Source organism: Anneissia japonica, unplaced genomic scaffold (assembly GCF_011630105.1).
Source record: "Anneissia japonica isolate Jap-2015-1 unplaced genomic scaffold, ASM1163010v1 scaffold287709_len1912824_cov184, whole genome shotgun sequence".
Classification (NCBI taxonomy): Eukaryota; Metazoa; Echinodermata; class Crinoidea; order Comatulida; family Comatulidae; genus Anneissia; species Anneissia japonica.
This window is the reverse complement of record NW_022751466.1, coordinates 1,860,841-1,878,722: the sequence shown is the minus strand read 5'-3', so window position 1 is coordinate 1,878,722 and position 17,882 is coordinate 1,860,841. Positions and strand designations below refer to the sequence as shown.

Here is a 17,882-nt window from a genome sequence, read left to right as displayed (position 1 = left end):
TATCGTACTGCTACAAACACATTGTTACCACAGTGTACAATACCGCAGTTCAATTGTGTATGCAATATATAAAAAATCATATAGATACTTGATTTACAATGAATCCATAATCCATATGGTGGACACATTTGTTGTAATAGTAGAAGAAGTAATGTAAAATTCAAAACTAGTATCGCTTTATTGACTAACTATAGTATAATGCTGTTACATCTGTAACCCAGAAGAAACTGCTGTCAAAAGTTAATACATTTTATAATGTTAGTCAATAAAGTGCTACCAGGTTCTAATCCTATGATTACATTATTTTCAACACTCTGATTGAAATACACCTTGACGCTGTACCATTTATCATGTATAGACAATTCATGTTCTGTAGTTTAATCCGATCCAATAAATATTTGTTACTGAGTTGGTATTGTTTTATTTCATCTGAAGTCAGTGTTTAACAACATTTTATTATCAAACGGAAAGCTATAGCTGAAGTAGTAAATAATTGCTGTCAATTGGATTTTCTTTCCAGTGTTTAAAAGTTCCAGTGTAAATGGTCCCATCCTTCACTTAATTCCTGTTTTATTCTGAAGTTGATCTCCAGAACCACTGTCTGTGTCATAATAAGGTGTTTCAGTTGCATTCTACTGTCTCTAATCATTATTAGATTCGACCATAACATACTATAAATTATAAGTCCATTTGGGAACCAGGGCTGCTGTCTGGGCTTATGTACAGGATAAAGTTGCTGCCATTGGTACTTACGTTACCCCCAATGTATAATAGTGCCAATAAAAAAAAAAATCATCCGTGTCTCTCTTCACATGATTAATGTACATTTGGGCATGGCCTTTAATGCCACTGTTTAGGGTCACGTACATGAAAAAATTGCTGTCATCGGTGTTTCAGCATTCTACAATGTACAAGTAGTAATTCCTAGTTGGTTTCATTCATGTCTCTCTTTGCATGATTTTATCATGTTGCTACTATATAAGACCCCCGTGGGTCCTTTGGGCTGCTGTCTGGGCTTATGTACAGGACAGTTGCTGCCATTGGTACTTACGTTACCCCCAATGTATAATAGTTCCAATAAAAAAAAATCATCCGTGTCTCTTTTCACATGATTAATGTACATTTGGGCATGGCCTTTAATGCCACTGTTTAGGGTCACGTACATGAAAAAATTGCTGTCATCGGTGTTTCAGCATTCTAATGTTCAAGTAGTAATTCCTAGTTGGTTTCATTCATGTCTCTCTTTGCTTGATTTTATCATGTTGCTACTATATAAGACCCCCGTGGGTCCCTTGGGGCTGCTGTCAGGGCTTATGTACAGGATAAAGTTGCTGTCATTGGTATTTTTGTTACCCCCAATGTATAATAATTCCAATAAAAAAAAATTCATCCGTGTCTCTCTTTACATGATTAAAATGTATTTGGGCGTGGCTTTTAATGTCACTGTTTAAGGTTACGTACAGGTAAAAGTTGCTGTCACCTGTGACATTATTGCAAGTTTAATGATTAAATGCATTATTCAACCCCCTATTTCATTTCCCCCAGCCCGCTTGTACAGAATGTGCCCCGGCAGCAATACTGAATATTGTATCTTGGCCCTATACTATCATGACCAGACCATCAAACCTTTTGTCTCTTTTCACATGATTAAATTTTCTGGGCTCCCGGTCTATATGCAACTCGATGATCGGACTAGCGAGAATTATATAGGTCAAGTCACGTGACCTTGACCTTTGACCCAAACTATCACAAAAGTATATATCTCGATTTTTGTAAAATTCACACCTCAGTTAGGATACTTAGCCCACATGATGCCCCTAAAGTTTCATTGTGGGAAAATGAAATATATTAGCTCTAGACTACATTATGTGCCTAGGTATTGATAGTTTCACTGAGTTTCCAGGAAATCTGCTGATAGATTATGGAACTGGCACCATATAGTATAGTGAAAATCAGGGGCCCCGTGACCACTTTTCTGGGACCAAGGTTTCACTGCTGATTTAGCATCACTAGGGTATAAATAAGAAAATTGAGCGATGGAGAACCCCCAGAAAAAGGGCGGAACATTTTTTTGGCGGCCATTTTCAAAATGGCCGCCAAAATTATGATATTGACTCATAACTTCACTTATATCCAATGAAAAGGGGAAAATCTGGTGTCTAACTATATGTTATTGGGGTCACTGAAGCCAATGAGACAGGTTTTGAAAACGTAAAATGGCAGCCATATTGAAACTCAAGATGGCAGCCTTAAAAATGGTCAAAAAATTAATATTTCAGTATAATTCCACATATCCTCTAAAGCAAACGGTAAATTTGGATCTAATCATATGATTTTGGGCTCTCTGAATACAATAACATAGTTTCAAAAAGCTACTGTAGGATGGTAGTCATTTTGAAATTCAAGATGGCCACCATAAATATCCTCAAAAATCGAATATTTTAGTTTGTAATTCCACTTCTCTGATAAGAAATGCTAAATTTGGTGTTTAAGCATATGTTATTGGATCTTTGAGTCCAATGTACATGGTTTCATATATCTAGATTGGCAGCTATTTTGGAATTCAAATGGCCGCCATAAGAAACCATCAAAAATTGAATATTTTGGCATGTAACTCCACTTCTATTTGCTGAAAAACGCTAAATTTGGTGTCAAATTATATGGTTTTGTGTCAACTGATATGGCTGTCATGAAAACTGTCAAAAATCAATATATAGAGAGACACGTGATTAGACACGAAATTGTTGCCATTTTGGCTACGTAAAAATTAAACAACTAACAAAATATTGATTTTCGACAATTTTCGTGGCTGCAATCTTTACTTTTAAAATGGGTGCCATCTATCTTCTTTGAAATCATGAACTCAGTTGACTCAATAGCATATAATTTGACACCAAATTTAGCATTTATCATCAAATAAAAGTGGAATTACATACCAGAATATTCATTTTTGATGGTTTTTATCGCGGCAATCTTTAAAATGGCTGTTATTCTAGATTTATGAAACCATGCATATCTTTAAACAACAAATTTAGCAGTTTTCTTCTAAGAGAAGTGGAATTACATACTAAAATATACGATTTTTCAGGATAGTTATGGCGGCCATCTTGAATTTTAAAATGGCCGCCAAAAAATATGTTCCGCCCTTTTCCTGGGGGTTCGCCCTCGCTCAATTTCATATTTATGCCCTAGTGATGCTAAATCAGCAGTGAAACCTTGTTCCCAGAAAAAAAATGGTCACGGGGCCCCTGATTTTCACTATACTATGGTGCCAGTTTCATAGAATTTTATCAGCAGATTTCCTGGAAACTCAGTGAAACTATCAATACCTAGGCACAAAATGTAGTCTAGAGCTAATATATTTCATTTGCCCACAATAAAACTTTAGGGGCATCATGTGGGCTAAGTGTCCTAACTGAGGTGTGAATTTTCCAAAAATCGAGATATGATACTTTTGTAATATTTTGGGTCAAAGTCACGTGACTTGACCTATATAATTCTCGCTAGTCCGGACATCATCGAGTTGCATATCATTGGAAAGAGAATCTTCTTCTCTATCCAACTGTACCAGAATTTGTCCAACACGTTCAGTTTCAAGAGAGATATCAGCAGTTGTCTGTCAGAAGGTGAGATTTTAGCCAAATTTCATGAAAATTTCAAATTGCTCTAACTCATCAGAAAATGCTGGCGCGGAGCCAAAAATTTCACTGTGGAGTTATCTCAGGTAGAACCCCTAACATGCAAAATATTGGGCGATTTGAAGGGTGTCGGGCAAAAAAGAGTGTTGGATTCATATGGAATGACTCCAAGTAATTGAAAAAAATGAGGCGAACTACGAAAAAAATTCCAGCTATTAGCCAGCATTAATAAAGAAATCCCCCTTAAGAAATTAATGTTACCAACTCTTGTCTTTAAATGTGTACGTGGTGACATGTTACAAGGTTTTGTATTGTATGGCCTCAATGAAATAAGTATACCTACTCGCTTAGTCTTTTTATGTGATCTTTGTACACACTCTGCTCCTCTCATCAATGAACTTTATTGGCTGCGAGTTAATAATTAAATTAATTTCAAAATTTTTCTCACTGTTCACAAATGTATCTATGGTTTTTCTCCTATTTACAGTATATGGTTTTCTCAACCAACGTATCCCTACACGTACAAAACGTTTCTCTTAATCTGTACATTTCATTATACTACCACGTTACAAGAAGAGAATTGGAGGTTTATCATTTCCTCGTTATGCTTCTAAGTTCTAAACTTTGGAATAATCTTCCAACTGACCTTAGAGATATCGCAGATCCTATCTTTTTAAATGTGCACTCAAGACTTACTTGTTTGCCTGAGTCTCTTTTTGCTGCTTTTTCCTTTTGTGTTTTTATTTTTGTAATCTGTTTATTTGTCTTTGTTTGTGTGGCTGTACTACTGTGATGCTTCGGGTTCCTGAATAATGACTGATTTTATGCCTACCATTGCTTTCCTGAATTATTGAGGCTTGGCTTGCGCTTCATAACCACAAGGGAAAGGCGCAATATACAGTAAATACCCAATTACCAGTTTCAGTATATTGGGACGTAAAACGGTCTGTCTTTTGCCAATCACGCATTTCCCACCACCATTTTATGTATTAATTTTTAGTGTGATTTTCTTAACGTTCTTCCTAGTCTTATTCTTTACCCAAGGGGCAGAGGGGCGACTACAGCGGGTGACAATTAGGCTTTATTCCTCTTTTCTTCTCCCCAACTATAAATTTACCAGACATATCATGTAAAGTAGACACCTAGGTAGGACTAGGCCTCGTACTTTAAAATTTGATCACCTCAGAGCCAATTATGAGGCTGAGGATTCCTGTTAAAGTTTTTTTACCTGAACATGTTTATTACATGAACAAACACAGTGGTTTAAAAGTTTTTTTGAAAAGTACTGTTCTCATTTCATTACTGTGTATTAGACAACAGTTAAACTTGCCTACAGTAAGTTGACTTTTGCCTAACTCGAATAATGTCTAAGACGATCATATTCTACATGCCAAATTGCCAGTTTTCTATTAATTAATGACCTGTAAGTTGAATTTTATCTGTCAAACAATTATTCAACACCATTGCGGATTTGATTCAGGCAAGTTCTTTTGTAGTTAATGAAGACAAGAACAAGAATTCAAACTTCTGTTTGTTTGATTTATTCAAAAAATTGCATGTAAGCTACCGTACCTCCAATAAAAAAAAAAAAATGTACATTGCGATCACCTGCCAAAAACTGACATCTTTGAATTATCCATTCCAATCATTATATCAACAACTACGGTCAACTTCTGAGAAAGACAATTACGGTACCAACCAACTCAATTTGAAGGCAGTGAACCGAATGCAGCGATGGAGACCACACCAGATTCATTAAAACACCCTACAAGCAGTAGTGGTGCCACTTACGGTTCACAGGAGAATTTAGGTTGTACACCTCTCAGATGTGTGGGACCCATGTTTCTGTATGCATCACTGTTTACATGAAGATTATTGTAATTTCCGACACTGCATGCGAGTAAGCATAACTTTTGTAATCAAAATATTACTCTTTACATACAGTACTTGGTTACAAAGCTTACATTTGTTATAATATACCTATTTTTTTAATGACATTATTTTTTGGTCGACTTAAGCCTTAAATTAAATATTCTTTTTAAAATACATCTATTACATCTGAACAGTAAATTGCAATTGTACATTCAATAAATAATCACATAGCTTTCCTGTACTGTATATTCAGAAACACAAGGAGGACCTTGTTTTGCAAATTAAAAATATAAAACTATTAAAAAGTAAAGCATTTATGATTCATTCAAAGCAAGAGGACAAACCTCACTACTGGCAGGATTAAGTAAAAGTAAAAACAGCGAAAATATGGGTGTGCTCCCCCCTCCCCCATGGCAGCAGATTAGTTCCGTATTCTCATTTTTCACATCACCTCTCACCACCCTCCTACAGGCCAAAAACTTGGAAACCTCTAAATGTAGGAGTGAATCAAAGCAAGAACAAAGGACTATTACCAGGATTACAGTATGTCAACAATAATCCAAATTGAGTTCAAAACTACCATTTATACATTATATATATTATCAAAGAATTAAACATATGATGCAATTGTTAGGAATATTTGAGCAATCTGGTTTTGCAGCAGGTATGAAGCTGGCTAAGTTATGAACACAAATTGGGATATGGAAGCATATTTATTTTGTTGATTTCAATTCACATTCAACAGCAAGGAGACAAAACACCTTTTAGGATTACAAATAAATTACAGTACTTAAAATCTTACAAACTAACCTAAAAAACATTGCAAGAATAATGATAAATATCAATAGAAGTATTTTGTACAACACAAAATGCAGAATATAACTTATATACATATAATTATATATATAAACTATATAATAAAACCATATTTGTAGCATTTACTCTAGAAAATTTAGACGAAATACGAAATGAACTGAAATGCAATGGTATGAGTAAACAAATAGGCCAAATGGAGAAACAAGATCAGAACCATAAGCTTCATTTGTAAAATTACATCAACTATGGTTTATCATTCTCACAAACTTCAATTCCGGCCACTTGCTTGTCATCTTGGGCAAGGCACTTTATCTCTCTTAAGAGGGCATGTGGTACTGTATGCAAATGTAAGATGGATGTTGATTACAAGCACAAAATTATGGCAAGTACCCCCCTCCCCAGGGAACTTAGTAAGTGGTTCAAATAACCAGGCTAATAATATGAAGTGCATAGAGGCTCCGGCACTATCTAAAGCTATTATCATTATTACTATTTGATATTTTTATTGATTATTATTATTGTTATTATTATTATTATTATTATTATTATATCTGGCAGTATCAATTGAACATCAACAATTGCATATACAAAATATATCAAAACCTCCAGCAGAAAACCACACATTTCCAAGCAGCAACATGCACATTTAATTTGTATTTAAATATTCAGACTACCAAAATAAGTTAATTACTCATTAGGTTTAACAATACGAGCACTGCTATACTAAAATGAACGAAGTGGTAGAGCATCACATTAAACTGTAGCAAATGAACTTTGTAATTGAGATATCCTTCAGTTCAAAATAGGCTTCATTCATACCACTGTGCAGCAACCACACACATAAATATGATTATCGATATTTTAATGTAATAAAATAGAAAATTTCTTTAAAGGCACGTTCTACACAGTCAAAGTTCAAGTATAATGTGAATAGGGAATGTAAGAAAATAAATAAAGTAGTGAAATCTATAATTGGCTATTTACTATAGCTAGGCATCTAAAGCTTTTAATTATGCAGTTAGTTTTCCTACACCTATTTATTAGTCTTAGGTCCCATACTGGTAACTGATTAACATCAATCCTGCTCCTTCTCTTTCTTTATTTTATGTTTTGTGAGTTCTCTAAAGACCATGATTATAACCAAGTCAGCAGCAATAAGAGCTATCATGTAGCCATAGACATCAAATGATGTTGGTTCAAAAATATCTGAGTATACATTCCTCCTCTGCTTTAAATCAAGAAACAAAGCATCCATTAAACATGAAGTAGAGCCAACCATAAACACATGGAATAACTGATGACTATGGCCAAGGATGTCAAATCTACCAGGTGTCCACTTTTGTGGGAAAGGTACTGAAAAGAAAAATGATGAAATTACGAAGAGACACATCTGAGCAGCATGTAGCCTTTCAGAACCATCGAGGGACAATTTTGTGAGTCCACTGGACATACGATGTACGAGAGGCGACATAGCCATCATATACCCAGAAGCAGCCGGTAACATTTGCCACACCTTCCTCATAGGTGGATATGGACGTTGGTATCGATATTTTGCATAAGTACAGCATGCACAAGTGAGGAATGTAAATGTCCACGCCAGTGGCATGTAGAATGCTTTTATGTAACTTAAAAACTCTGGGTCTGATGCAAGGAAAAAACAACCTATACTACCACCTAGGCCATATACACTGACACCCATGTAGTCAAAGAAAAAACTGACATGATGCATCAGGTCAGAGTGAGAATGAAGAAGATGTGCCAACATACTTAACAATAAATAGACACAACTTGAAAAACAAAATAAAAAAAATATTTTACAAAATTGATCATTGAAATCAAGATGGTAACAATATTGGATGGATTTCCATAGGACAACAAGGCAACCTAGGCCGTGTGTCCACACATTCAAGGTTTCATTGTGAAACTGGAATAAACTCTTGAAATAATATATTAGAGGTTGGTGGGGTCGTCGGTAACCGAACTTGATGTATGGCTCACGGAACAATGTAGGAACTTCTTGCTCAGTTTGCAAGTCTTGACTATCTTTATGCTTCAGCCAGTCTGACAAAGACGTATCAATAAACCACATTGTGTTTATGTTAGTCCAGATTCAGTAGCAGGTTAGTTTGAATGCAGCTGATGAAATATTGAGCAGCTTTGGAATGGACAGGCTTCCCTGTTGATATCCAGCTGGTTGAAACTGTCTGAGAATCTGGCATAAAAAAGAAAAAATATTTAAATCACTTTACTGTCATAATTACCATAATTATAAAAACTTTATTACATAACGAAAAAAGCCAAACGTATTCGGTTTATTTCACCGGTTAATCACGCTGAGCACTCAGCGGGTGGTTGATGGTTCGAGCAAGTTTTAGCTTATGTTAAATTCAGTGTAACGAAACTACTCCGGTAGTAAATTTCAAATTATCCCATGGTCAACCCATTCTTTGTTTACTTTCTACTGCTGCTATAACTAGCTCATGTACGCACAGCGCGGCACGCGGGGACGATATTTAAGCTCAACAACTTATAAAAACTGCTTTAAAATCTGTATCTAGGCTAGTTTATTCAACATTATTTCTTCGAATAATGGTAAATTTACAAATCGAAACACGTAGCTATTCTACTAGCCACCTTTATGGGTCCAATGATGTGATTTTATGCTGATGCATTGACTGTCCAATCCAACTTCAATTTTGTCGTGCATGTCAGGAGAAAGAGAGCTGCAACCAGGCCTGGGCCATAACCCTTTTGAATTTTGTGCACTGGACTGCTGACAAAACATTTATAGAAAAACAATTAAGGTTGATTTATCGTCGCATCCATCTCCATGGTCATTCCATAAACGGTATTCTACCCAGCAATTTAGTGGTCAAAATTGTCGTGGATAATAGATGGAAAGGTAATTAGGCTGGTTTTAGAAAGTGTATACTGGTTAATTAACTAGTAAATCGTACGTCGGATATTTTGTCGCTCGAACAGGCCCCTAGTAGGATCATCAAGGACGACTTTTCAATTCTGGTGCATCATCAAGGTATAATATTTATCACAAATTGTTGAAGTGAGTGAGAATTAAACATCATACAACTGTACTATACAATACATTCTTTTCTATTATCAGTATTTGTTTAATCTTTAAATTGACTGCTTGAATGTGATCTTGTTTATACACATATTGATCTCTGCTCTTTGCAGAGTCACAGTGCATCAAGAGTGTGTGCTGTTTAACTATACATGCGCAAAAGAGAAAGAAGATCAGTTGGATTGGATATCAGATTTGAATTCCCAACAAAGCCCAGTGGCTAAGTGTCTGCATAGACAGCAGAAGGTCCCCAGTTTGAATCCCAATTGGGACAGACTTTTGTCACACTCGGGATTCTTCTGCTTGACATTCAAAATATGTATAATTTTAAATAGCATAATTGACATATGGTTTAGAGTTATATATTAATTATATAGGAATATATATAATGTGATAAACTCTGGCAAGGCCAGCCGTTTGTAGGAAAAATTCAATATTGAGTTTTTGGTGTTGTTAGATTCTGCATTAATTCTTTAAAACAGTGTTTATTTGATGGAAATTGGTTGAGTATCAAAGTTATGAATATTTAATTCATTGGTTAGGTCCAGCCTTGTTAGGTTTTGACAAAAGAGCTTACAAAAATTTCAAAATCAATAGTTTGTTGTAAGACACGTATTTCAAAATAAACTTTTCGGTTAGATTTAGTGATTGATATTTTGCAGAAATGTTCTTCAATACCTTCATTTATAAATGTAAAAAACCTGAAAATGTTCAAGATTCTGATTCTCAAACGTTTTGGGTACAGTACTTGTGGGAAATTATTAATTGCGACAAAACAGCTGATTTTGCCAGATACATGTGTATATATTTTCAAATACATATATATACACATACATACAACATGTATAATTATAATGTATAATTGGGGACCCCTTCTGAAACAAGCCTACCAGCTTAATAAAGGATTATCCTCTGTTATCAATTTTTGTCTTATTGTTGAGATTTTGCTTAGGTTTTGTAAGATTTCTGGATTTTGTAATGTATATTGATTCCATGTGATTTTGGAATGGATAACAATAAATATTATACTATACTATACTGAATATAAAATGGTACACAAAGAGATTGTAATCTTAATCATCTTGCGGTAATGCTTTATCAATATAAATTGTAAACAGTAGGGAAATTCATGATTTTTTCTATTCAGTGAGCAGTGTGTGAGGGTATACTAATTATAGGCCTAACTAATTAAACTGAAGTATTTTTTTATGCAAACTAAGTCGAATCAAATACATGGTTCACAAATTTCACACTCGCGTCACCTTGGTCCTTGTCATTGTGTGGTTGGATGTTCAAATTTTATTATGTAATTTATATCGTGATCTATAAAAAATGAAATCCCGGCTCCTCTAACAACATGTAAAATTTCCCGCCCTTTCAAGATTGGTTACATCTACAAGTGAATATTAGGTACCTCCCGGCAGCCCGGGGGCCCTGGGACTACAATTGACAAGTGCAGAAAAAGATCAAATTAAATATCAATGTGTATTCATGTAATTATCACTTATCAATGGAATACAGTATACTGTACCTAAAGACATGTAAGCATATTATTAAATTTGGTGGAATATAGTTAACTCAAGAAATTTCATGACATTAAATGGTGAATTGTTTGAGCTTACCTTGTTTATGCTCAACCTTATCCAATAAGTTATTTTCAAAGGCATTAATTGAATGCTGTGATTTCCAAATGTTATGCAAAATTAACCCTAAAAACAAATTTAAACAAATCAAATTGAAATTATACTTTTTTAGAAGAATAATTTATACAATCGTTATTTTTAACATTACATTCAAGCTATAGACTTAGGCCTACGATATATCAGAGTTATTTTTTACAATTTAGTACAGGTAATTTTTTTAAAAAATCATAATACAGCTACCTGTAGTAGGTGGAAGCATATATTTGTGTCACTTTAAATAAAAAACCAACTCTCAAGGCAAGAAGACCCAAGTTAGATCCATAAAGAAGATAGGATAATAAAATTTGGAACATACTTATTACTTTAAATGTGGTACAAGCTTTTAAGATTCTAGGACAGCCTAGGCCTAGTAATAAATAGGCCAATGTAGTGCCAGCTGGCTGGAGTAAATACAAACTTTGACCTGTGACGTCATGGACGAGAGATATAAAAGGAAGGAGCGAAGTGCACTCCACGCTGTCGGATGCTGACACTTACTTGAAAGACTTTACAAACTATATTGAATACTTGTATATATTTGGATGGCTAAGGCCCAAATGGTGAGTCCTGGGCAATTGCCTACGATTATTTAGTAGTTTAAGTAGTATATAAGTTAACCTGTATGAAACAAAAGGACCTGTTTCTACAATGGCGACGAGGATGTTTCTACACCTTGGCCAAATTTTTTCTCAACTGAAAATCTGTATTATTATTTTTGTTTTTATTTCAGAAGGGTGTTAATTTACTTGCAGCACCTAGATGTGTATAAGAGACAGCTGTCACAAACACAGCCTCAACAGAAGTCGATCATAGCCCAAACCACCAACAAGGGGGCATAGGCCTTGGCTATGTTCGCTTTTCTACCAGCAGGGCCCCTCCTTAGGGGGGCCTAGGCTAGGCCTAATTAATTAGCCTTATGTAATACTCTCTAAGCCTAATTAAGGCCTTAGCCCGGTCAAGCATTCAATCAACAAGCAAGGCAAGGCCTTGGCAACGAACTGCACCTGTTTTTTGTAAGTAGTGCTCCTCCTATATTTCCTCCATGCTAGAGTAGTAACTATTGTCTGTGTAAGTGTATGTCTTACCTCCTGTCTCTTACAACAAAAACAAAGGAAAATCCTGAGTAATTCTGAGTGGGATAAGGTGGGATTTACCTGCAGCTGCACCCTTCGTACCGGTTTCAAAGTCAAAGCGGCGGTGGTGGTCCTAATAAATTGACCTACATTTAACCTTGGTGTGTCGTTCAGTCCGCCCTCTATCTGAAAGAGATGTGTGTGTGTTTATTGCATGTACTCTTTTGAAGAGAGAGATACGGAAGCGTCAGGCCTGGAATAAACATTGGAGCCTACTGGGCTAGGGCTAGACTAATAGTAGTAAGAAGCACATTATTTGTATTTCCTTTAATTTTCAAGTAAGATTTTAACCATATTATACTGACTTATAAGTTAGTGTTTAAAGAACAGATACAATACATCACACAGTCCACAAACAATTGTCATTAAAGAAGATCAAATTACATTGTTGTTGGGAGAGGCCTGGCCTAGCCTACTACTAGTACTTCACTAGTACTAGGCCTACTTACTAGGTAGGCCTAGCTAGGCTTCTGCTAGTCTAGCCTAGGCCTAGGTGGCCTAGCTAGCCCAGCTTAAGCCATAGCTAGCTAAGGTAGCTAGGGTAGGGCCTAGGACTAACAGGCGCTAGGCATAGTAGGCTAGGCCTAATGCATTTTCGCACCTAAACTTTTATAATTCTTAATTTTGTTACCTCAGTGTTTTTCTCACAGTCACAACATAGCCTAGGCCTAGGCCTATATAGCCTTAGGAGGCCCTAAAACACGTTCACATGATTCAACCACTCACAAGTCAAAAATTTACACAGTAATTTAAGAAAATAGCCTGTACCAAAACGTCTCATACACGCTTTGTGTGTAAAGTTGAGCGTGATTTAATTTACAGAAACCATTGTTACATGTTTATGAATGTAACGTCATCTTTTCTCTACGATTGTGTATGCCAAATGTGAAATATAACGAGAATAAATCGTACTATTTTGGGAATAAAACATACATTGGTCGTGTCTGCCTGTGTAATACAGCACGACGACGGCAGCCGTGTATTCACTCATAGTGAATCATGGCATCGGTCGATGAATGTGCTTGTTGCAAAACTCATGAAATATGTTGTAATTTGCAGATTTCAAGGAGAGCTAAGTTATTCAAAATTATTGAATAATGTTTCTAATCACACCAATAACTTTGGCAGACTGGATGTTTAAACAAGTAAAAGACTTGACAACAGCACGGAGCTGAACGTTTATACCTCACTCAATCATCACATCCAGTCATGTCGCGTTGTCGTGCAACAAGTGTCAGGGGACGAGGCCTAGTCTGTAAAAACTCTACGTATATTTTACATGAAAATCAAATCAAACATCTTCTGTTCTATGAACCTTCCTTAACCTACCAAGTATTTTACTTGTTTTCCTGGACCATACAAAAACTTGCAACGTTATATATAGAATAGGACTTTTAGGCTTTGTTTACAATTTTATACACACTCGGCCAAATTGTGATGATGTCATCTTTCGTCGCTAATTCGGTCTATTGAACTTGTTTCCAACTGGACTTATTTCCAAATGGAAGTTATTAGTCCAATTAGAAAAATTCCAATTGGAAAGTGCCAAAATCCAATGGGACAAAATTGGATTTTGGCACTTTCCAAATGGGATTTATCCAATTAGATATTGTAAAACCCGATTAGAAAAACTCCAATTGGAAAGTGCCAAAATCAAATGGGATAAATTTTGATTTTGGCACTTTCCAATTGGGATTTATCCAATTGGATATTATAAACCCAATTGGATACAATTCCAATTGGAAAGTGCCAAAATCCAATCCAAAATCTAATTTTATCCCATTGGTTTTTGGCACTTTCTAAAATAGGATTTATCCAATTGGATATTATAAACCCAATTGGGGTAACATTCTAATTGGAAAATGCCAAAATCCAATTAGATATTGGCACTTTCCAATTGGAATTTTATCTAATTAAAATTTTATCCAATTGGTTTCAAAGATGTTGACAAATACTGGAAAAAAAGAAAAAGAAATAATTGTTATTTGCATTTATTTTATTTATTTAAAATAAAAAAATGAAATACTGCACAAAGCCTGTTCGTTAAAAATATGCTATAATAATGTTATGGAATATATAAAATTAATGTTCACAAAACATATTTTAAATCTAGTTTCTGTTAATATACAGTAATAAATGTACTGTGTACCCCATCTTTATTCCTTATTTTTGGCTCTCTAAGTTTCGCAATTCAGCAATCTTTATAGCTGTACTTAAAGTTCTCCATAGCTTCACTGGACATTCTGAAAAACAATATATTATAAAGATTGATTTTAAAAGCTAATCAGCATGAGGGAAATTAAATAGCTATCCAATTGGATATTTATAATCCAATTGGAAATCTGTTATCAAATTTGTTCCAATTGGATTTGTTTTTGTAGTTCAATTGGTATTTGTTATCAAATTGGAATTTATTTTAGATTCCAATTGGAGATTAATTGTCTAATTGGATTTTTCCAAATTCGAATTGGTTATTTGTCATCCAATTGATTCCAATTGGATTTATAAAAAAAAATCCTATTGGACATTTGTTATCCAATTAATCTCAATAGGATTTTTTTCCAAAATTCCAATTGGAATATTTTTTTCTCAGTTGGAACCAATTGGATCTCATTCATTCCAATTACAATCCAACTGACTCATATTGAATCCAATTCAATTTCCAATTGGAATGAATTTGTCATTTTCGTAAGGGACATGACGAGCTGCTGCTATTTTGCAATCAGTAATACATTTTTTTCAATTCTTAAATTGAAATAAAACTATTGAATGGCAGTATTATAATTCAGATTAGAATTTAACCATGAAAGATCCGACAAGAAGATGCGGCATCGTGCCATCTTTTTTCTTTAGAGCGTCCTGTTAAACATTCAGGTTCTTGTAATCAAGGTTCATCGAACTGCCATTTAGCCTTAGGCTCAGGTATCCATAGTTGTTCTGCTGGATTATGCCATAAAATTAAATATTTTTATATCTGTACGCATTTTGGACCATTACTAATTTTTTAGTTAGGATGTGATTTTCATGTGAACCCCTGTCGATAATCAAACAACACCACCATATACTGTAACTAGCATAACGAAACTGAAATGACATATGAACGAAAATAAATCAGTTTCTATAACGTTTAATTACACAAAACTGTGGACAGACATTCTGTTAATTTATTACTGATTGCAAAATGGCAGCAGCTTGTTGTGCTAGCAAACACACAAACACTGTAGTTATAATAACGGTATTTTTATGTTGATAAATGTACTTTATGAGTGGTTGTATCAGGTAAACATGTTTTATGAAGATATGTTATGACTTTGAGATGAATATTGAGACTAACCTACCTACTACCTAGGCCTCTCTAGGCTAGCTAGGGCCTAATTATTATAAGAATAGCCTAAGCCATAGCTAGCATGGGGGCATAGGTAGGCCTAGCTAGGCCTAGTAGGGATACACTAAGGTAGTGCCTAGACTCTAGACTTAAAGGCCTAGAATGGAATGATTTGTTGAAGTAATTTTGTGTTTCTTCCTTAACACTAGATTACCTCAACAAATCATTCTATCCTAGGCCTACTACTAGGCTAGGTCTATCCTCTAACCATAGAGCAATGAAACAGAGCTTAGGCTTAACTATTTAGGCCTATGCCCCAGGCTGTAGTAAGGCCTGCAAGGGGAATATACCCCCCACGTAAAAATCTGTCCACACATTTTGGAAAATTTTGCCGAAAATTAGGCTTTGACCAAATCTTAATATTTAACCAATGCAATTATGCAGCAATTACAATTTTTGGTGTTGTTATTTGAAATAAATAGACTTTGCAATTTTGTGACAAAATTTTAATTAATCACTCATCATTTGTGATTGGATACTTTCTTGCCAAAGGTCTATAGCCTTGTTCGCACTGGCTAACCAGCATCTCGGCTACTTTTATTGCTGAACGAAGTGTGCCCAGATGCATGAAGATTGACCAGGCTATTTTTACCGACCTAGAAAATTCAGTATGGATAGTATGACTTAGCATAGTATCTCTGAGCACATGCTAATACCACACACATTGCAAAGCTTTTGAATTTCCTTGTTAGTCTTGGTCAAATTTAATCCGATGCGAATATGGTTAAATACGTATTATGTTGAGGATGTGTTAAAACCAGGGTTAAAACATAGGTTTTCAAGGAACATAAATTTCTAATATTTATTTAGTAAGGACATTAAAAATTGTTATAATTTCATTAGGGATACCTCTTCAATTCAACATATCAAGACATTTTTGTTGCGATATTGCTGAAGAGAGGCGGCGGGCTGTTAAAAATACTTTTTGGCTCATTTGGATGGTTGTATTTTAGCCAAATAAGTTTGGTTAAGTCTGTAATGATGTGAAATAATGGTGGGCTATGATTCCTCAAAATATGGAGATTTTAAAAGGTTTAACTCTTCCTGTTATAGCCGCTTGAACAATGGTCCAGACAATTTTTCGTCCAATTTTCAGACATTTGCTTTTTCTAATCATTACATGCTACAACTTTTCTGATTATAGATTTGGAATCAGTATTGAAAGTATGGCCTACCACGGTCCTGTACACAAACTTTCAGGGTTATGGGGGTTGTACTTCTGAAGATATTAGCATATAAAAATCAATTTTCATTTCTGTTGCGCATTATTTCGAGGCACGCCCGCCCCTAAATTTCAACTGCCGCTGCAGAAAAACGAACAAGGATTGGATTCTCAAATTTTTAAGTTTTCCATTTCTCATGAATATGAATATGTCAGAGTAGAAAAAGTGGAGAGAAAAAAAATGATTTCCCATGGTGTAATGCATTTTTTAAAATTGGCGTGAAATAACCCTATCATTTTTTAATCAATTTGAATAAATTAATTTTTATTAAACATTCATATTTAGTTTGATATCCTATCGTTTTGATATTAATTAACCAATTACCTTAAAAATATGTCTTTAAAACATTTAATAAAACATCTAATCAAGTATATTGCAGTTGCCTAAATTTTTTGTCATTTAGTTACCGGAGTCTTGTTAATAAATATCACCATATATTTATGATAAATAATTTTTTTTCAAAATAAAAGGTATTACATTCATTGCTATACCCTAAGGATTGCTCTTGATACTGTATAAATAAAATTAGGCCTCTAAATTTGATGACATTTTGTGGTAGTGAGTTCCAGAGAGCCTATTTTTTCATGTTTAAAAATACTGAAAACAGAGGGAAGACAGCTTGTCATAGGCATAGTTGAAAAACATTTTCATAAAATATAGATTTTACTTGTATTCATGTAATGAAGTTTCAGTCATCAGTTAATAAATTTAGTTAGAAGTGCTATATCAATCAAAGAGCTATATTATTCATGAACTTCCACTCCATATTAACATATTGATCATCTTATTCGTAAGGGAAACAGAATGCTTGGGTTCATTTGGAGACATTGCAGAGAAATAAATAGCCCTGGTGCCATTATTGCCTTATATCGTTATTTAGTTACTTCTCATTTTGAATATTGCTGTGTTTTTTTTAGTTCTGCATCCGAATCTCAGTTAATTCGCATCGATAGGATGCATCTTAAGTTTATTAGGTTTTTTGAAAAATGTTTTAATCGCCCTTGTAAATTAATGTGTCCTAGGAATAGATTTTTATTTCACGATATGGTTT

At 34.6% G+C, this 17,882-nt stretch overlaps 1 protein-coding gene across 7 annotated transcripts; it reads right to left on the bottom strand.

Annotated features, from left to right (window-relative positions):
* Nucleotides 1-5,156: 5,156 nt before the first annotated feature.
* LOC117121662 (membrane progestin receptor beta-like) lies at nucleotides 5,157-12,357 on the bottom strand. 7 transcript variants are annotated; one of them, XM_033266915.1, is made up of 4 exons: nucleotides 12,245-12,357; nucleotides 11,031-11,117; nucleotides 8,961-9,096; nucleotides 5,157-8,538 (listed from the first exon to the last, which is right to left on the bottom strand). In XM_033266915.1, exon 4 carries the CDS (start codon nucleotides 8,413-8,415, stop codon nucleotides 7,402-7,404), a length of 1,014 nt encoding a protein of 337 aa, XP_033122806.1. In that variant the 5' UTR covers nucleotides 8,416-8,538; nucleotides 8,961-9,096; nucleotides 11,031-11,117; nucleotides 12,245-12,357; the 3' UTR covers nucleotides 5,157-7,401. The 7 variants fall into 7 exon arrangements, with proteins under 7 accessions (XP_033122806.1, XP_033122802.1, XP_033122805.1 ...); XM_033266911.1 differs by having other exon boundaries at nucleotides 12,176-12,329; XM_033266914.1 differs by having other exon boundaries at nucleotides 12,095-12,315.
* Between the last annotated feature and the right edge of the window lie 5,525 nt (nucleotides 12,358-17,882).

Bases quoted from the DNA above. Each gene is read 5' to 3' on its own strand.
- LOC117121662 (XM_033266915.1), bottom strand. From the start codon at position 8,415: ATGTGGTTTATTGATACGTCTTTGTCAGACTGGCTGAAGCATAAAGAT.